Here is a 21,423-nt window from a genome sequence, read left to right as displayed (position 1 = left end):
GATTGGCCCAGCTCTGGCAATAGCAGAGTAATTGAGGAGTAAACTAGCAGATGAAAGTCCTTTCTGTCTCTCTGTAATTGACTTTCAAGCAAAATAAATAAATTGTAAAAAAAAAAAAAAGAATTCTAAAGTTGAAGCCATAGTTAGGATCCACTCTCTTGGACCATACTTGGTGCTTCCAAAGGTCATCAAGGTCCAGAACAGGCTTCTGTGAACAGGCTGTTGGCACCACCTGGCATATCTTTAGCAAGGACCATAAATTCTAGACCCAGCTCCCATTTGCTCCCCAAGGCCATGTTACAATCACCACTGGACCAACAGTATTACAGAACAGAACATTAAGCACTTTATTTTACCCGAATTCAAATCGTTTTTCACATTTTTTTTTCTTTTGTGAATTACAAATGATGTATCCAAGTCCAACTGCAATTTGGATCCATACAGGCAGTGACCAGAGAACTGGGTCACTGAGTCTTCTTGTAGCTGCTGCCTGGACTCTGGTCCACCCCACCAGCTCCGTCCTGTCATTTCAAGGGACGACGCCTATCACACACCCGGAAAAACCCTCCCCTGAGCTCTGGGTTCCAGGCTCCAGGCTCCTTGCAAGTCCGAATTTTCTTTGTTTTTTTTTTCATGGCAGCACATTGTCTGCTACTTACCTTGTTAGGGTGTTGACTCATAAAAACTTAACTACAAAAGGTTTTAAACAGTTTATTTGTATTTAGTAGGTGGAATGGTGCAGGACTGGGCCCGTTTCCCACCGTTCACATTTGCTTAGTACAAGAAGATGACGTGATGAGAGGAATGGTTAAAAGGAATAGAAATACACCCAGGGAGGTCAAATCTTCTAATTGCGTCAACAGTGAGCTGAAATTGCGGGCCCTGCTCATATTTATGTGAGAATATGGACAGATTATGTTCCCTTTAACTGTTCTAGGCCTATGAAAGAGGGAAGTGAACAACACTTATATTACAAGACAGCAATCTTTTATTCAAACAGTTTTTGTCTAAACTATGCAAGGAGAGATTGATTAATCTTGTTCATAAATTAGGGTAAGTCTAACATCACTATTCCAAACTAGTATTATTTACAAAAAATGAACCTTTGTTTTACTTTATCACAGGTTCACAGGACTAAGTTTTAAACTAACTTGAGAACAGCCTTCAAAATCTTCCAGCTGCAAGAGCCCAGGACTCCTTATAGGGAAGAGGGCAGCTTTTTGACAGTGACATTCCTCATTCACCAGGAATGTAGAACCACAAGTGCGTAACAACAAAAAGATTGGTTCATTCCAAACAAGTTCTGTTTGCTTTTCCCAAAGCATGCTAAGTCTAATTCTCCCTTTCAACGTGGCCGGGTGGGAGAGGGACCCCACAGACTACAGTACTGTTCATTAAACTAACTTCTTGAAAAAGAGAGCAAAATGAATGAAGTGTTTAAGAAGATAAATCACTTGTGGATGATGCTAGCAAAACATGAAGTCAACTTTAAACCCAGATTAATAACAGGTACCCCAGCAACTGATCAGCTTAAGTGGACCCTTCTCATTTCATCTTCATCTCATGTGCAATTTTTACTTTCCAGTTAAATACAGTGCCAAAATCTTGCAAAACTGATAGAGAACAGGCTTTCTAGAAATCCAAATTAAAATGTTAGATAATAAAAAACCCTGGCCCACTATACAGTTTCTGACAAACTCCAATATGTTGCATGCCAGAAAGCAATTCAGCTTCGTTACTAGTAAAAAGGTACATTTTGTATACACATAAAAAGGCAATATTATAAGTCTGTAGTGTCATCTGTCAAAAAAAAAAGGAGTATTTAGAATGGCCTTTTCAGGAAACTACTGGGAAATCAGAATACAAGAGAAAGCAAAATCCACATAAATGAATTCCTAATTGGTGAAACCAATAAAATGTATACTGCAGCTGATAAACACTGTCTCCAGAAGTCACTAATTCCAAGGACTAGTTAGTAGTTAGCTTCTAAGTTATTACAGGACGATCTGGCGTGGGCGCTCCTCTTGTGATCAGTTTGTTCTGGCAAGACTCCAACAAACACTTGCCCTTGGAAACAGCTGAGTGGGGGAAGGCTTTGAAGCCAGCACACTTCATTTGCCATATAGTACCACGAAAACAATGATCAAGACGGTAATAATCACCGCCAGGACAAGCACCAGGATACAGATCTTCTTGCGAGATTTTTTCTGAGGAAAGAAACGTATGAAGAAGATACTCATGAAATAAGTAAGTCTTAACATCTAAGACTCCAAGAATGCTTCATAAATCCACTGCCTGATAATTCAAAACTAACTCTATGCATGCACACATAGCCAGAGCCCATTCCCCATACCTCATTCTCACCAGAACTAGACAGCACGACAAGCTCTAATTCTAGTCTCCAAAAGAGCCTATTATATTAGGCATTATTTACAAAAATATTTGTTTTTTGTATGTTGTAAGTTGATACCTATTATAAAACTTAATATATATCGGGAAAAAAACAGGCAGAGAAGTAATTACAGATGTAATGATGCTTTGATTATAACACCTTCTGATCTTTTTCTATGTATATTGTTACTGGACATAGAAGGGACCATACTATATAATGTTTGACTTTTTTCTCATTTAATGTTTAGTATAAACTTCTTTGTTATTATCAATGCTTCATAAGCATCTCTGAATTCTAACATCATACAATACCAAGTAGCCGTATATAGACATCAAAGTCATTATGCAGTTTTTAAAAGAAAAACTATTATTAAACACAATTTTTAAGGAACATTCCCAGGTAAAACACAGGCATTCCAGAAACGTGGAAAATCACTAAAATGATATTTATTTCTCAAAAGCCCTCAAAACCAAAATGAAGGGAAACAAGAAGAACCTCATTCACAGTATTTGCACATTGAGATAAAAGATCCAGATGAATAGTCAAGCCAGAGCTTCAACTACTAAGTGGAAGAACTTCACAGCTGACACTTGAAGTTGGTTCTCTGTCTCTCCTAAATGCTACTTTAACTGTATTTCTTACTGTCTCAATGGAAGCACATTTCAGCTATTTAGGATGCAAGATTAGCCTTCCACCGTTTATACTTGAGCTATCATGCTGCTTATGGGGTTAGTAGCTTTGCAACTCAGAGGCTTCTATATATGTTTATTCATGATTTCATGACATTTTATGGCTCTCCCAGTGAAGGCAGATAATAAAGTGGAACTGGGCCTCCAAGTCTGACTGCTTGCCTTCAGCTGCAGCCTAAGCCAGAGGCTGCCCTGTCCTCCACGTGTCAGTGACCATGACAGCCATGAAGTCCACAGCACACAGTGACTTCCTCTGGCACTTGTTTTTACCTGGTAGTAAGCAGCTCGCTGTAACTGATCAGTTGCTCTTTCGACGTGCACCTCTGAGCTTTCCACATTGGCTTCTATACTGTCTGCAAAGAGAAGGATGGTGGATGCTTTGGCACACTCAGATGTTTCAAGACTGCGATCTGAAGATTTCTGTTGTTATAGGATCCTGTTTTACTCCCACCCGAATTAAGACAACAGAATTTACTGCATGGAGAAGAGAATAGCACTATTCTTTAGAAATAAGCACTGGAATATCTAGGGACAAGGAGCTGTGATGCCTGCAACCCACTTATAAATGGCTCAGAAAAAAATTAATGTGTAACTATACATGCTCTCCTTCTTATATACACAAGAGCACATCAAAAAGCAAATGCGTAGAATATTAACAAAAAGTAAACCTAGGTAGAGGTTAAAAGGAGTTCCTTGCAGTATCTTTATGTTTTATATACTTGAAATTATTTCCATATAAAAAGCTTTTAAAAAAAAGAAGTACTATTCCCATAACGGTGCAAGTTGTTGGAAATCAAGTTGGGAAGCTAACAGCTGTTACACAGAGACTTACCAATGGATGGGACTGCGTATTCATGGAAACCTCAGTTTAGTTTTTTTACACTGATAATCTAAGAAAAGTGCTAATAAAGTAAATTTTACCATCTTTAAACAATCGTCTTAAAGTTTAACTACATAGCTGACATGTCTTACTGCAACAAATGCTAACAACTCACCTTGAGGTTAAAAGTAACAGAAATACATACCAATCAAATCGCCCTGATCATGGATCATCATGGCCAAATCTTTAAATATCTGGTTGACATCCAAAATGTCTGCCTAAGAAAGACCAAAAAAAAAAAAAATTAACTACTACTAAGCAACATGTTAGCAGACTCATTTCCTCTACTTATCTGAAAGTTTTGGCTAATACAATGTGTTTTGTTGCTTTTTTAAAATTTGAAATGCAGAGCAAGAGAAAGAGAGAAAGAGTAAGAGAAAGATTAATGTTTTTTAAGATTTATTTATTTTTATTGCAAAGTCAGACATATATAGAGAAAGGAGGAGAAACAGAGGGGAAGATCTTCCATCCGATGATTCACTCCCCAAGTGACCGCAATGGTCAGAGTTGAGCCGATCCAAAGCCAGGAGCCAGGAGCTCCTCTGGGTCTCCCACGCAGGTGTAGGGTCCCAAGGCTTTGGGCATCCTCAACTGCTCTCCCAGGCCACAAGCAGGGAGCTGGATGGGAAGCGGGGCCACCAGGATTAGAATCAGCGCCCACAGGGGATCCCGGAGTAGTCAAGGTGAGAACTTTAGCTGCTAGGCCATGGCACCAGGCCTGAGACTGGTTTTTATCTGCTGGTTCAGACCCCCTGGCCAGCACTGGGCCAGGCCACGACAGGAACCAGGAATGCTATCCAGGTCCACCATATGAGGCATCTTCACCATCTCCCAGGATGTGTATCAGCAGGAAGTAAATGAAAATTAGATAGTCGGCCCGGCGCAATAGCCCAGTGGTTAAAGTCCTTGCCTTACACATGCCAGGATCCCATACAGGTGCCGGTTCATGTCCTGATGGCCCCACTTCCCATCCAGCTCCCTGCTTGTCACCTGGAAAAGCGGGTGAGAGGGACCAAGGTCCTGCACTCACGTGGGACACCAGGAGAAGGCTCCTGGCTTCAGATCAGCTCAGCTCTGGCCATTGTGGCCACTTGGGGAGCGAATCAGTCAATGAAAGGTTTTCTTCTCTTGTCTCTCCTGCTCTCTACATCTGACTTTCCAATAAAAATAAAGAAATCTTAAAAAAAAAATTGGAGGTAAAACTTGATCACTCTTACATGGGACACAGCAATTGCAAGCAGGGCTCGACCCATCCATGCAACTGCTCTGTGTTTTTATTCTGTACTGCATAATTTTTCCACAGAAATACTGAAATAAATAAATAAATAAAAGAAGGATATAAACCTGTCCTTCAAGCAATTAATACTAAACATGCTACCTGGGGAGCAGTAAGATCAGCCAAGCCCAAACAGCAAAGGAGAGAAGCTGGTGTGTTGGTAAGGACAGGTTTTACACGCACTACCTCTGAGTCGAGCCTAAACTGGGTCTTATGACAGTCTGTGATTGCCTCCCAGCAACAACTACTGGTGCTTTGCACCAGAGAATTTAAATGGTCTAGAGAGGATTGTGCAGCCTGGGAAATGCAAGGAGGAGACACTCATAAGCAGAAAACCTCTCTGCCCCTTCAGCTGACTGTAGAACTGACTGAGGAGCTACCAGACTCTATCGTCACTTGGATCAACTGACAACTAAACAACAAAGAAATGTTTGGTTGGCACATGGCAGTTCTAGGATGAAAGTACAACACATTACTTGAAAACCTTCCACATTGACAGAGAAAGGTAAAAACAAATTAGTTCAGAGGGCTGCATTATATGCTGTTTTCCCAGCAGTGATGGAAGAATCAAATAGCAGTAAAATGCCCTGTGTTTGGGCTTTTGCTGACTCAGGGGCAGTGGTTAATGGTGTGACCACAAGGTCAGGCAGAAGGACAATGGAAACCTGGGTTATTAACAGAAGGGCATTGCCTTACAGCATTTTGAGAGGAGCATTTGAGAACATACTGAGGTCCATCAGAACCCTTAGACTCAGAGGGCGACTGGGATATTAAGTAGCATTTCAAACATGTGCCAAGGTTCTATGACAGTGGGGCGGTCTACAAGCTGCTGTAGGTACACATAGCTAACTGGGACATGGTGTGTATGTGTATGTGACAAATATACAGTATGAGTAAGAGAAAGAAAGAAAGGGTGTTACACAGAAAGTGACTAACGAATGGTATATAGAAAGGCATATAGGAGAGGTAGGACCTTAAACTGTCTTAAAGCAAAGGAGAGGCAACATACATAGAAAAACAAATTTCTGTTTCTTTTAAATTTTGTTTCTAAAAAGAATGGGGCTGGTGCTAGGTGCAGCATGTAAATCTGTTATCTATGGCACTTGAATCCTATATGGATGGCAGTTGGTGATCAGGCTGCTCCACTTCAGCTCTAATTCCCTGATAATGCTCCTGGAAAAACAGTGGAAGATGGCCAAAGTGTTCGGATTTCTGCACCCTGACAGATCTAGAAGCAGCTCCAGACACCTGGTTTCAACCTGGCCCAGCCCTATCCACTATGGCTGCTTGTAAATCAAGAGATGGAAGATATTTCTCTCTCTCTCTCTCTCTCTCTCTCTTCCTTCTGTTTGTAAATCTGACTTTCAAATAAATTAATTAATCTTAAAAAAAAGAGAAATAAAAGAGCAAGTGAGCAAAGATCCCAACATGGGTATAACAGAGTTTGTTGGGTAGAGGTAAGAAATGATGAGATTTAAAAATCAAGCCCCAGCGAAGGAACTGGATCTCATTCTTTTGAATGTGAAGTGATCGATTATTTTCCTGACATCTTTCACACTACAGTCCTCTCCTTAGCTCCACTTATCTCACTGTCCTTCCCAGCAGAACAGCACAGCTGAATACAGTTGATCCTTGGCCAACAGGGCTTTAACTACATGATCCACCTTTATTAAGATTTAAAGGAAGGAGAGACAGCTCCCTTCATGGTGAGTACATCGAAGGGGGAAGTTTGGAAGGCTGGGTGGGCCTGGGCCCCACCCGCCGTCATCATGGCGTGGTGGATAGGATTGGGGAGGGGGCGAACGTGGGACCTGGGGATTTAAACTTCCAGCAGCATGCTGGCTGCTGGTGGGTGCCAGGCCAGGATTGTCTCCATGCTTGGAGCCCCAATTCCAGCCACTCCATCCACGTGGTGACCTATCCCTGGGTGGCCAGTGTGCCATTTGGCTCCAGGCTCCACCTGCTGGCCACCCGGCCAGGGAGCTCTCAGGTTTTGGTTCTTTGAATTGCTGCTTAGGTATCTCATGTCAAGCCCACTGTACTTCTGGGATGTCAATCTTTATGGATAAGACTGATATATCAAACTCCTTTAAATCCTGTGTAGTACTTGTAAATCACTGGACAATGATGACCACCGAATACCAGTCCATGCAAAAGCTAAGGCTTGGGGCTTGTCTAGCAGAATCATATCCTATTACCTGACATGATGAAAGATTAAGAAACGGGTAATATTAGGCAGGGCCAATATTAAGGAGCACACGAGAAAACCATATTCGGGGGTAGATTCTGTGAGGGATGTGTGGGCCAAACCCCACGGAAATACTAGCCCCACTGGTTAGCTCAAGAGTTGAAAGGGTGAAGGCCTAAACTAGGTATGACCAAGGAGCCTGCCATCACTCACAGGTAAAGAAACCCACAACAGTCTGGACTGGTCAAGGCAGCAGCACCTGAATGTGCATCCTGAATAGGGTGTGGAGTGGGCCGGGCTGCAACATTCACCAGCTCATATAAGGCTAATTGGAAGGCCAGACTATACCGGATACTGGCCTAAAACCCAATGGCATGTATGAGAACTGAGTCCGGGAGTGGGTCAAGTGGAGGAACTTGGGAAACTCCCCTGGCGGGTCATAGCTCCCGCTGGTGAACACATGGTCCAGACCTGGGGGGTCAGACAAGCTGGGCAAAGTAGCTCCAAAGACTGGCTAATGTGTGGATTGGTAATGGAATGGGGTGGGCCAGGCAGGACAGAGCAAACCTAGCCCACAAGCAAAATTAGAAATCAGGATAGAGCACAGGTCATGCTGAGCTAAGCTCTTGCACCTACTGGTCTGCGTGAGCCAGGGACGCTAAGCCACAATTTGTAAGGCAAGGGCTAGGACAGGTGAGGGGCTGTGCCAAGCTGAGTCAGACAAACCACCAGCATGTGCAAAATCTATGGCTGGGAACAGGCCTGGTTGGGGTCTAGGGGGATACCCTAGCTGGGTTGAGGTTCCTACCAAGGAGCACATGGGCTGAAATGGGGGTTGTGTTCTGATCAGGATACAGTTGTAGTCTCACTTAACACAAGTGTGGACTGGGACTGGATGCACCAAACCGGGCTAAACCCCAACACTGTCTGGTGCTCTGGAGGACCAGGACAGGCTAGGCTAGGTCTCAGCTCCTACTGAGCCATGTGTGAGCTCAGTATGTGTGTATGGACAAGCCTTGGCTGAGCTGAAACATCCTACAGTAAGAACCAGATTGGGCTGAAGGCCAGTCAGGAAAAACCACTGTTCCTGCTAAGACAGGAGGTGAACTGAGTAGGGCTGGCTCATGGACTCCCTGGTATGCGCAAAATCTGGCATTGGGAGAGGTTCTGATGGAGGAGCCTGGGCAACTCCTCTGGCAGGACACAGACCTGGCAGGTAAGTACAAGAAACATGATAGGAAACAGCCCAGAACAGGCCATGGACAGTTTCCCACTGGCATACATTTGGCATGGGTCGGGGGCAGACCAGGCTGAAGTTCACATCATCAACTGGCAAAACCAAGTACCAGAACAGAGTGTGGGTCGAACCAGGTTCTGTCGCGACAAAAAAACAGTGCACATTACGGAAGGCCAAGGTGAGGTGACCTGTACCGGATGACTGCAGTGCCCAACCAGCACACGTGAGAACCAGGAAGGGACGGGGTGGAGCCGGCGTGGGGAACATGAAGGTGCTCCCCTGCTGGACGGCTACTCCCATTGGAGAGCATGAGCTGGGATGGGGGCAGACCAGACTAAGCAGGGCTACAACACCTGTACGCCTCAGGTGGACTAGATCAGGGAAAAGCCAGGCTGGGCTGATTGTTCCTCCTAGTGCAAACTAAAATTAGAGTGGGTGAGGGTTGTTTGGGCTTAGCCACAGCATCAGCTGGCAGAAGCTGGCACTGGGGGCTAATTCTGTCAAGTTAAATCACAGAACCACCTGGAGAGTGCATAATCCAGAAGTGGGAGTGGCCTGGGAGGGAAATAGTGGGCTCCTCCCTCTTGGGTTACCACTTCCATGGGAGGGCACAAAAACCAGGACAGGGTCTTGGGTGGCTAGACAGAAAGGCACTCAACAACATCCATGAGGGCTGGATAGTGGAGCTGTTTAGATGGAACTAGGCTTCAATACCCATTGACATGTATGAGAGCTGAATGGGATGTGGGACAAACTGGACTAGTCTGCTGCATATATTGGCAAACAAGGATAGGGGGTGGGCCTAGGGGGGTTATTGTGGGTCGCTCTGACTGGGCTGCAGCTCCCGCTGGTTTATGTGAGGGCTGAGTGTGTGTGGGGCAGAACCAGACTGGACTGTAACACCCATTGGTTCCAGTGGAAGACAGAAATGGAAACAGAACTGACCCAGCAATTGCAACCACCAGCTGATTGGGGTGATGATCTGTGGCGGGCCCTGTATTTGCCAGTACATACAAGAATCTGGTCTGGGAACACCTCAGACAAAGTTTCTTTGGGCATCTCCCCAATCAAATTGCCAGACCCAGAACCCTAACCATGAAAAGACAGCAGACAGAACAAGTCAATCAACCACCTTATATGTTGGCAATGAAAAACTGGGCAAACGGAGACTCTAAGATGGACTATTTCAATTAGTGGATTCTTCAATGACCTCATCATGCTCAGAGTGGCGAGATTGGCAGAAAATCAGAATTGTTGAACTGTCAAAACCAGTTGAGCAGGACCCTCGGAGCACGCCCCACACCAGGGACCTGGGATGGGTGGGAATCGGGAGTGAATCATCGGATGAAAGATCTTCCTCTCTATCGCTCCTCCTTTCTGTTTATCTCACTTTCCAATAAAAACAAATAAATCTTTAAAAAAAAGTCAGATATATAGAGAGGAGGAGAGACAGAGAAGATCTTCTGTCCAATGATTCAGTCCCTAAGCAGCCCCGACAACTAGAGCTGAGCCGATCCGAAGCCAGGAGCCAGGAGTTTCTTCTAGGTCTCCCACGCAGGTGCAGGGTCCCAAGGCTTTGGGCCGTCCTCGACTGCTTTCCCAGGCCACAAGCAGGGAGCTGGATGGGAAGCAGGGCCACAGGGATTAGAACTGGTGCCCATAAGGAGATCTCGGTGTGTTCAAGGCAAGGACTTTTGCTGCTACATTAACGCATTGGGCCCGCAGCAATTCTAGTTCTAATGTTAGAGATCTAAGAAAATGATTAGAAGTAGCAAGTGTAAAAAAGTAAAGGAAAATTAAATAAAGCCCCTCCCCCACCAAAAAGTCAAGAAAAGATATGACATCTTTGAAGGTAATAAAATATAGTATAAATTGAGGATAAATTGTCTCATTTAAAACCAGATACTAAGGGCCTGGGCAGTAATTCTTACCCTCTTGCACATCACAGAAATCTGGGAGCAGGAATTTCACAGTCCAACTTAATAGTTTGTGGTGGAAGAAGAGAGCTGAGGTAGCCAGGGTTCTGAACACTGGTACAGACGAAGGTCAAGGGGGAGGAAAGTTTCTTTCCTCCTTACCACAGAGGTGGCAGAATTCTAACTCCAGAGAGGAGACAACTACTGCAATTTAAAGGTATTTTACTGATCACTTCATAAAGTTGGAAGCTAAGTTACCTAAGAAAGGCCTACAACCTTTCCACTGCAACTTTACCCCCAAAACTGTTCCAATTTCTCTGATAAGTTGTAATATCCACAACATGGGATTGACTTCAGGTTGTATAAAAATGAAGCAAGATTTCTGGTTTGCCTTTGCCATGGACCATCCAGACGACAGCAAGGGGCTCCTTGAAGAGCCCTGCCTAACCTAGGAGTTGGTGCTGAGTTGGGGAAAAAGTCCAGGCGAGCAGTAACATCCTGTCTCCCCTGCTCCGTTCTGTGTGTTTCTCCAGGAGACCACATGACTGAGCAAAGAATCGTGGCTACTCTTGAGCACCAAGGCCAATCTCCTAACAGTGAACACTGAGATAATATGCCAATCTCACACATGACTCACTTCATGGTAACTGAGAGGAAATTCAGGTGGATGGAGTCCAGATGGCCACAGCTCCTGAGTCAAACAGGAATCATGGCCCGGTCCTCACCTCAAGCTGCCGAATGGCTGTCTCCCGCTCTTTGATGTGCTCCAGGTCCTGCTCGGTGATGGCTGCCTCGTCCTCCTGGCTCTGCATCTGGTTCCACTCCTCATGGCTGCAGAAAGACAGGTACACTAATGCTCTGCACTCTACAACAAGCCAACAAAGCCTCCTATAGACACACTGCTACTGCCACAAAGACCTGGAGGGTCACACACTTTCTGTCAAGAGGCAAAGAGCTGGTATCAGGGGGGACACGGGCAAAACTAAAACAAAGGAGGATTATAAGGGAAGCATTCCTCACCAGTTCCACCGAGGAGTGGCAAGGACATGCCAGACAAAGAAAGCAGCCAGTGACATGAACCAACTCACTGAAGGCCTATCTCTTACTACACTGGACCCCAAAAACCCTGAAACTCCAGTGTTGTATGCTTTTCCAAGGGTATGGATAAACCATCCTTTATCTCCAAGTGCTAGAAAGGCAGAAGTTTCTAAGGCAGAATCCCAGGACCATTGCTGAAGCTCCCTGCTAATGTGTCTGAAAAAAAAAGTGGAAAATGGCCCAACTACTTGGGCCCCTGGACCTGCAAGTGAAAACCAGATACAGTTCCTGGATCCAAGTTTCAGATTGACTCAGCTCTGACCATCGCAGCCACTGCAGCCTTTGGAGGATTAAACCAGCACATGGAAGGCCTCTCTCCATCTCTCCTTCTCTAATTCTGATTTTAAAATAATATAAAATAAATCAGGGCCCAACGTAGTAGTCTAGTGGCTAAAGTCCTCGCCTTGCATGCACCAGTATCCCATATGGGCACCAGTTCTTGTCCCGGATGCTCTAACTTCCCATCCAGCTCCCTGCCTGTGGCCTGGGAAAGCAGTCAAGGATGGCCCAAAGCTTGGGACCCTGTACCTACACGAGAGACCCGGAAGAAGCTCCTGGCCCTGACTTTGGATTGGCTCAACTCCGGCTATTGCAGGCACTTGAGGAGTGAACCAACAGATGGAAGATCTTTCTCCTCTCTGTAAATCTTAGCAATAAAAATAAATAAATCTAAAAAAATCAAAAAAGGGAAGGAAGTAAGAAAGAACAAAAGAAAAAAAGAGAGGAGAGGAGGAGGGAGGGGAGGGCAGGGGAGGGGAGGGCAGGGGAGGGGAGGGGAGAGCAGGGGAGGGCAGGGGAGGGGAGGGCAGGGGAGGAGAGGGGAGGGGAGGGGAGGAGAGGGGGAGGGGAGGGGAGGGGAAAGTGAGATGTCCTTTTGTAAAGGTGAGTAGGCCTATACACAAGCACTTCGGAGAACATGCTCTGAATTAGAGGTCAAGTGATTTAGACTTCCCTGTGAAGTCACGCTTACTCCTGCAGACTCAAGGTCTTCCCTGAAACATATAGACATCAGGGCTTCTTAAAAATCTGTATGTTGGGCCTGGCGTGGTGGCACAAGTGGTTAAGGTCCTTGCCTTGCACGCCCGGGATCCCATATGGGCACCGGTTCTGATCCCAGCGGCCACGCTTCCCTTCCAACTCCCTGCCTGTGGCCCGGGGAAGCAGTCGAGGACGGCCCAAAGCTTTGGGACCCTGCACCTGCGTGGGAGACCCGGAAGAGGCTCCTGTCTTCGGATCGGCATAGCATCGGCCGTTGCGCTCACTTGGGGAGTGAATCATTGGACGGAGGATCTTCCTCTCTGTCTCTCCTCTGTATATCTGCCTTTCCAATAAAAAAAATAATAAAAATAAATCTTTAAAAAAAAATCTGTATGTTATCTGCAATGACTCCTTCCCTAATCCAAAGATATTAAGACAGTCCTAACAGAGTCGATGGTTTTTAATTTTTATTATGTAGATTTTCTATTACCTACCAAAGACCTACCTTTTGTTATACTTTCCTTTTAATTAATTTCTTTTTAAAAGATTTACTTATTTCTTTGAAAGGCAAAGTGACAAAGATCTTCCATCTACTTGTTTATGTCCCAGATGGCTGAAGCCAGGAGACCAGAATTCCCAGTCTCCCATGTTGATGGCAGGGACCCAAGCACTTGGGCCATCTTCCACTGCCTTCCCAGCACACTAATCTGAAGCTGGATGAGAAGCCAGGACTAGAACCGGCACACTGACAATGAAATATAAGCATCCCCAGAGGTGGCTTAACATTGTGCCACAGCAGCCCTAGTGATTTTTTTTTTTAAATCAAAAATCATTTTAAAAGATATATACTCCCATCATAACTATCCAGTTGGTTCTATGAATAACTCTTTTACCTGTCAAATGAGACAAGCTGCTCCTCTCTTTGCCTCTCTTCCGCCTGCAAAACAGATGGTATTATTGCTGTTATTCAGAAATACATCCCAGACACACACACATATGTGTGCACACACAAATACACACATACACACAAGGGTTTCCTTAGCTACAGTATAAAGAAGTGACATCTCTTGGCTTTGACAGGATCTGGAAGATGACACAGGATTCTGGGAAACTATCTTAACCAAGAAATGGACTGAAAGCAAGCCTGTCCTTTCCCTCTGGACCCAGACCAGAAATTGTATTAAATAGTATGAAGCAAGGATAATAATAAACACAACCACAGTCTTTTTGAAGATAGGGGAAGGTAAGGAAAGGGTTGATTTCTTGCAAGGTTAAGAAAATGTAAATATTTCTCCAAGAATATAGCATATTAAGTATTATAGTGGAAAATTCACTTCAAAAATCTGACTAATGTACATATTACTCTGTAACTGCTAAAGACAAACCTATTTTCAATTTAAGAGTCTTAAACGTCCTATGATAGCAATAGAGGACAATCAAAAATGAAGGGAATTTTACAAATTTGCCAACTGAGAATAATATTGTGAGTTTTTTGTTGTTGTTTGTTTTTCCTTTCTCCCCAGATCAAGAACACTGACAGTGTCCTGGAAACCCACCCACATGCTCTCTCCAGTAGACCTCCTTCCCCACTAAGTACCCACGACGCTGACTTGCAGTTTAAAGACAGTGACATACATCTGTTACATATCAATTTGCTGTGTCTGAACTTTACATAATGGAATTATACTGCTTACATTCTTAAATGCTTTGCTTGTATCACATTCCAGAGAACACCAAATGTGTCCCTGATGCTGAATGCAACCGTGGTTTGTTCATTTTCTTTCTGGAATAACTCGGTACATGAACACCATAGCATGCTCATCCATTCTACCTTTGATGGACATCTGCATGTTTTCAATTTGTGAATGGCTGCTGTAAGTGCTACTGCAGGGAACATTCTCCTACATACACTCCGGCAGACACATGTACGGGTTCCCCAGGATGGAAGTGCTGGGTCACAAGGTGTACAAGTGTTCTACAGATACAGCCAAAATGTCTTCCAAAGGGTTGTTTCGATTTGTACTACCCGTACTGGACAGGCAGGAAGGTTCCCGGTGCATCACATCCTCAACCAACACCCTCGCTGCGTTTCATACAATCTCACTGTTTCAACCTGAGATTCCAGGATTACTGAAGAAGCTGTGTACCCTTTCATTTGCTTTATCATTATTTAAAATTACACTCATGCTTACTCGCCTTTTTCCTGTGTTGACATTTGCACTCATGGAGCAAAAGCACTGGTGGATAAAATGGCTGAGTCATGGCATCAGACTGGACTAGTATTACTCATTGCCACGTACTCACAGGGAGAAAAGAAAATCCGAGCTGTCCTTGATGAAGCCTTCTACAGAAACGATTAATTAAATTTTGATCTCTCAAAGCACATCATTTTAATAGTCAGTATAATGAAATGGGTAGTACATACGAACTCCCTCAGCTACGTACAGCAGTATGTTTGCTTCCAAGGAAAGCATCTGTGTAACTGACCTACAGTTGCAGGCTGAACTAGCAACTTTGGGGAACAGCATTTTTGCTTATCTACAAAACTTTCATAAGCTTTTTGGGATATACACAGAAACTTTTCAGATAGCAGACTTCTTGAAAATCACCAAGTCTACCCTTCAAGGGGCTCAACAGTATTGGTTGCCAATGATAAAAATGTAAATTTCAAGTAAAAAGCAAAACAAAACAAAGATCGAGAATTTCTGAAACCCACATCTAACACTGTGAAGAGCTTCCCAGTGTTTGAAAAGTTGTCTGTTGAAACCCATAGTAACATGTTTTTCCTTTTTCTGTTGTATAATGAGGTGTGTCACATCTAAGACTTACATATCTGGGAACCACTCTTTTCAAAATGACAGATACATGTTTTAGAAATCATGCAATAATCAATTATCCAAACTATAAGATAAACCAGCAAGGTTTACATAACAGTATGAGAAAGTCATGGATAGGGTTTTAGATTCCACAAGGTGACTAACTTCGCTCAAGTTGTGACATTGCATCCAGGAAGGGTAACAACGCCCCCTGGGGAACCCACTTACTGAAAGCCGAGACCCAGCTCTAGCCCTGGCAATGCTCTCCTTTTCTTTCTCCGACACCCTTCTCTGCACGGCTTGGAAGTTGTTTAAGGCTGCGGAGAAGTCATTCATGAGGCGTTCCTTCTGAAGTTTCTGCTGGCGCTGAGGAAATTCAGCAACAACATAAAATTTCCTGTTAACCCAGTATCACTTGTTTTCATTTCCATTAAAAGCAACAGCATTCCCCATTAAGATTTTAAAATAAAGAAAAAAAATTATAGGACAGGATTTTTTCTTAAGATTTATTTATTTTCAAAGCAGTTTTATATAGAGAGAAGAGACAAACAGAGATCTTTCATCCACTGATTCACTCTCCAAATGGTAACAACAGGCAGGGTTGAGCCAGGCTGGCGCCAGGTGTAAGGACCTCCATCTGGGTCTCCCACATGTGTAGAAGGAACCCAAGCTTTTGAGGGCTTCATCCACAACATCACAGGCACAGGAGCAGGAAACCCAATCAGAAGAGCAGCTGCGATCAGACTGACACTCTAAGGTTGGATATTTGTGTACCAATGGGTGGCTTAACCTATTGAGTCACAATGACTGTCCCATGCAGGTTACCTTATCAAATCTGCTACTTCAATGTCTCAAAAAATACACACAGAGCACTAGCCAGCTGCTGAGAATACAGAAGTAGAAACTCACCCTTTACCTCAAATAGCTTATCACCTATTTTTAGCTAAAGGTTGTAGACAGACAAGTAAACTCATTATGAATAATTGCTATATCCAGTAAGTATCAAAGGAGTTCAGGGGCAAGAATAATCAGTAAGAAATTAAGTAGAAAAAAAAAAGCCTTAAGAGACAGACACTGATGGTGGAGTAAGGCAGGAAAAAACGGAAGGGGTAAGGCTGTGCAAGTATGGGGAGAGCATGAACAAAGGCAGAACAGCAGAAATCTTAAAAAGGGTTCACAGGAGGCCGTGTGGCTGGAACCAAAGGTTTATTCATGAGCACAGCTAAAAGGTAACACTAGAAAAGCAAGGGAGGTGCTGACAGGAGTAGATTTGCAGGGCAATGAAGATTGCTAAGCAGGGAACATGATAATTTAGAAACACTGGTTGGTGATGATATATAAAGTAGAATAGAAAAAGGGAACACACTGCAAAGATTATTTCAATAGTTTTAGGATTTTTAACACGGTAATGGGTTCAGAAAGAAGGACTTAGGAGGGGTCCTCAAGGTAACAAAATAAAGGTATCCCATATCAGAGTGCCAGTTCAAGTCCCAGTTGCTTCACTTCCCATCTAGCTGCCCTCCTAAAGTGCCTGGAAAAGATGAGGAAGATGGCCCAAGTACCAAGGCCCCTACCACCCATGTGAGAGACGCAGATGGAATTCTAGGCTCCTGGCTTCATCAGGACCTGGACCCAGCTCCAGCCACTGCAGCCATTTAGGAAGCAAGGAAACAAGAGGATCCATCGCTCTGTTTCTCTCTCTTTTCATCTCTTGCTGTCACTCTTTCTTTCTTTCTTTTTTTTTTAACTTTTATTTTTCATGATACAGTTCCAGGGGCTCAGGGATTTCCCCTTCCACCCTCCTCATCTCGCTCCCTCCTACTGTTTTCCTCTATAACAATAGTATAGTCTTTCAAACAGTCACATCATTTTTCTATCACTCTTTCAAATAAATAAAAAATAAATAACTCTTTAGGGAAAAAAATGAAGAATCAATTTAGGAACTATTAAGACATGGTGACTATGGTAGGGGAAAATGAAAGTCAAGAATGACTCTGGGACCGGCGCGGTGGCGCAGTGGTTAAGGTCCTCGCCTTGCACACCCAGGAACCCATACGGGTGCCGGTTCTAATCCCGGCAGCCCCGCTTCCCTTCCAACTCCCTGCCTGTGGCCCGGGAAGGCAGTCGAGGACAGCCCAAAGCTTTGGGACCCTGCACCCGCGTGGGAGACCCGGAAGAGGCTCCTGGCTTCGGATCGGCATAGCATCGGCCGTTGCGCTCACTTGGGGAGTGAATCATTGGACGGAAAATCTTCCTCTCTGTCTCTCCTCTCTGTATATCTGCCTTTCCAATAAATAAAATAAATCTTAAAAAAAAAAAAAGAATGACTCAAATTCCAAACCAGAAAAAAACAATAATATTGAAAGCAAACTTGGGAGAATAACTTCTTCTCCTCATTCTGGAATTTCAATTTTTAAATAAACATTACAGCAATAAGGAGAATGAAGACATCATCCCCCAACCTCTCCATCCCCAAATTCTTTTAAATATTTTAGTGTAAACATTTTCATCCATCCAGCTCCTTGTTTATAGCCTGAAAAATCAGTGGAGAATGGTCCAAGGTCTTGGGACCCTGCACCCACATGGGAGAAACAGAGCAAGCTCCTGGCTCCCAGCTTTGGATCAGCCCAGTTCTGGCCATTGGTGGGTAAAGCAGCGGACAGAAGACTCTATCCTTTTCTTTCTGCAAAATGTGTCTTCTAAATAAATAAAGATTTTTTTAAAAAGCACAAACTTCTTATGATAATAAATACTACAAATTAGCTTATCTAAGGGTTTAGGGTGAGACATGAGGAACTCAGTACAAGACTTCACATATTTATTTATGAAGGCAGCATATTCAGGAGGAGATGTCAGGGCAGGACCTGGACCAAGTGGATGGAAACTTGGGCTAAGGGGATGAGGAGGGAAAAGATGTGGGTGTCATGATTACTGAGGGGACAGGGAATCTGGCAAAAGACAGGACTCCTGAGGGAAGCAGCACAGCAGCAGAGAAAGTGAGCATTGGCCGAGCCTGGGGAAGGCCCGGGCAGAGGGCTGAGAAGAAGCCTGGGGGGTCACCAGACGGGGTACGCGCACCAAAGAGAGTAACAGGAAGAATAAAGGAGATGGGATGGACAAGAGGATCAAAGAAAACAAGGAAAGTGAGTAAACACTCAGAAAAAGGCCACTGGATTAGGCAACTAGATCACTGATGACAGCATGCAACAACAACAACAAAAAATTGAAAGCAGGAGTTACAATGTGTAAGATTGTCATGAACAGATGGGCTAAGGCGCTAAAATTAATGAGACAACAAAACAGTAAGAAAGAAAGAAGGGAATCAGCACAACAGGAGGAAAGGAATCAGAGTTGTCTCACCAGAGAGGGCAGTTTATTTATTTTGCATGCTTAATGACCCCAGCTAATGGACAAGAACAACAGCATGCATGATCCAAAAACAACCTTTGCTTACATCTCAAATACATTAGATGAGAAAATTTGGGGTAGCAGATTTAATTTTCTATTTTTATTTTGCTTAGGCTACACTTAACCGTGAAGCACTTCAGAATAGTCTGTCTTAAGCAGACCTGTAGACTTTCTTTCTATCACTATATTAAAAAAAAAAAGTACATATTGCTTAGCTGTGCAGCTGAGAGGAAGAAAGGGATAATTTGAGAACTGTCTGGAGATACTGGATGGCAAGGGGGAACTGGCTTACACTGAAGTCAGCATGAAGAACAATTAAAATAAACAACCCACAGATTGATAACAAAAGGGTGATTATAGCAAGATGACTTTTTTTTAGAGCAAGACCAATTAGGATTTTATACTTTTCATATTTCTAATTAATTAGTTAAGAGTTAATATGACAGGTAGAGACAAGAGAGAATGAAAGGGTAGGGAGGTAGAAGTGGAGGTAGAGAGAGAGAGAGAGAGAGGATAAGGCTCCTTCTGGTCCATGCCCCTCAAATGCCACAACACCAGGGCTGGCTTGGTTATGGCAAAGCTCAGAATCAGACACTCAATCCAGGTAGCCCACAAAGGCAGAAGGGACATAACTGAGCCATCACAGGGCTGTCTCCCAGAGTGTGTCCTTCAGCAGGCGCCACAGCCCAGACTTGAAACTCGAAAGCAGTGGGATTGGTAAGGTGTGCAGGCCCCAAGTGGTGTCTTAACCACAAGGTCACATATCTGCCCTTTTTTACAACTTTGTGGTGCGATGATGAAGCATGCAGTCTTGGCTCCTCTTTCAAGCAAGTGGGAACCAAAACTCCTGCCTGATAAACAGATCTCCAGTAAGAATTTGACATTACAACCTGGGATCAGGCTCACACAAACATATGAAATAGATGTTGCCTGTAATAGCATCTGCCCTTAACACATGGTACACATTCTAGCTTTTCTACTCATTACATTTTTTTAAATGCTGTTCACAACACACTAAAATGATTCCCTATTCTAATATCTATGATTCATGGTCTGAAAAACAACTCAGAAAGCTTTGTTTTCAGAGTCATTAGGGACAGGGTATCAACATTTACAATGTCCAATAATGAAAAGCAGTGCAAGTTAAGTGCCCCTAGTGAATATCCTGGAAGCTAAAAGCAAAACAGAATCACAACAGGCGAGCATAGATGGAGGCTGTCTTCCTGAGGAAGGACTTGAGGGAGGCCATTTTACAGGTAAATGAGGCAGCCACTGTGAAGGGTGGGCCACACATAACTTTAGGAAACTATGCACAAAATCACTGCATTATTCAGATTGTGTTTTTAAATGACTGAATGGCCACTGAATAAAGTGGAAATCTTGGGGTCAGGGTTGTGGCGTAACAGGGAAGCCACTGTTTATGATGTTGGCAATCCAGCTCAGATAACCCAAATACTTGGGCCCCTTCCTTCCATGTTCATGTTGGGGACTCCAAGGGAGTTCCAAGCTCCTGGCTTTGGCCTGATCCAATCCCTGCTTTTGTAGTCATTTTGGGGGTAAAACAGTAGATGGAAGATCTCTTTCCCTCCATTTCCCTCTTTCTCCCTCACTGTTTCAAACAAATAGAGTAAATCATTGAGATTTACTCAATAGAGTAAATCATAATAGAGTAAAACATTGAGAACATGCTATTAATGACAGCAACAGCCACTAGTCAGAAGTTCCTGACTCGTGGCCTGTGGAATACCTACACGTGCCAAGCACTTGGCTACACTGGGTGCACATCCTCTGTCCTGGCGCACTGGTCACATATGTACCACTTTACAGAAGAGAGCCAACCAGCACCTGGATCAACTTGTGTTTGTTTTCCACACTGTCTTCCTACTGAATAAGCAGAATAAAACAGAAAATACCAACCTGTTCGGAAGCAGATAAGGGAAGTGGCAAGGACCCCAATTCTTTTAGCAATTCATTTGTTTCCTTGGCCAGCTGATTTGTGGAGTGTTGCAACTGTTGTCTAAGAGAGAAAAGATAGGATTCAGGATGCTGTCACTTCTTGGTGCTCAGCAACACCAGCCCTGCACACTCCCTTCCAGGCCCTTCACATCACTGAGCGGCCTCAGCGACACCGACTGAGGGAGGCACAGATCAGACATCATCATTCTTGGGGAGAAAAGAAATGTAAGGAGAGTAAACACCACCTTAACCTAAATTTCACCTTTTCAACATTGAATTCTCACAAAACCCTCCAGTTGAACTTCCCAGGACTTTCGCATGGTCAGTGTTTGTCACAGGCCACTGATCAGAATCCAGGCACTGGGGCAGAATGAAAAGGTCATTAAAAGCATTGCCTCAGGTCCAGCATGATAGCTTAGTGGCTAAATCCTACCCTTTCATGTGCCAGGATCCCATAAAGGTGTTGGTTTGCGTCCCAGCTGCTCCACTTCCCATCCAGCTCCCTGCTTGTGGCCTGGGAAAGCAGTGGAGGATGGCCCAATTCCTTGGGACCCTTCACTCGCATGAGAGGTCTAGAAGTTCCTGACTC

The 21,423-nt window shown here is 44.0% G+C and overlaps 1 protein-coding gene across 1 annotated transcript in view; it reads right to left on the bottom strand.

Annotated features, from left to right (window-relative positions):
* Positions 1 to 697: 697 nt before the first annotated feature.
* STX12 (syntaxin 12) overlaps positions 698 to 21,423 on the bottom strand; it is a 37,040-nt gene continuing 16,314 nt past the window's right edge. Inside the window, exons 3-9 of the mRNA XM_040979682.1 lie at positions 20,796 to 20,895; positions 15,699 to 15,836; positions 13,548 to 13,591; positions 11,304 to 11,409; positions 4,107 to 4,179; positions 3,352 to 3,434; positions 698 to 2,207 (exon numbers count right to left, since the gene is read on the bottom strand). Coding sequence (XP_040835616.1) covers positions 2,112 to 2,207; positions 3,352 to 3,434; positions 4,107 to 4,179; positions 11,304 to 11,409; positions 13,548 to 13,591; positions 15,699 to 15,836; positions 20,796 to 20,895 — 640 coding nt within the window. The 3' untranslated portion in view covers positions 698 to 2,111. The remainder of the gene's footprint in view (positions 2,208 to 3,351; positions 3,435 to 4,106; positions 4,180 to 11,303; positions 11,410 to 13,547; positions 13,592 to 15,698; positions 15,837 to 20,795; positions 20,896 to 21,423) is intronic.

Source organism: Ochotona curzoniae, unplaced genomic scaffold, assembly GCF_017591425.1.
Source record: "Ochotona curzoniae isolate NIBS_2020 unplaced genomic scaffold, NIBS_Ocur_1.0 contig_3255, whole genome shotgun sequence".
NCBI lineage: Eukaryota > Metazoa > Chordata > Mammalia > Lagomorpha > Ochotonidae > Ochotona > Ochotona curzoniae.
This window is presented reverse-complemented; position numbering and strand designations above follow the sequence as displayed.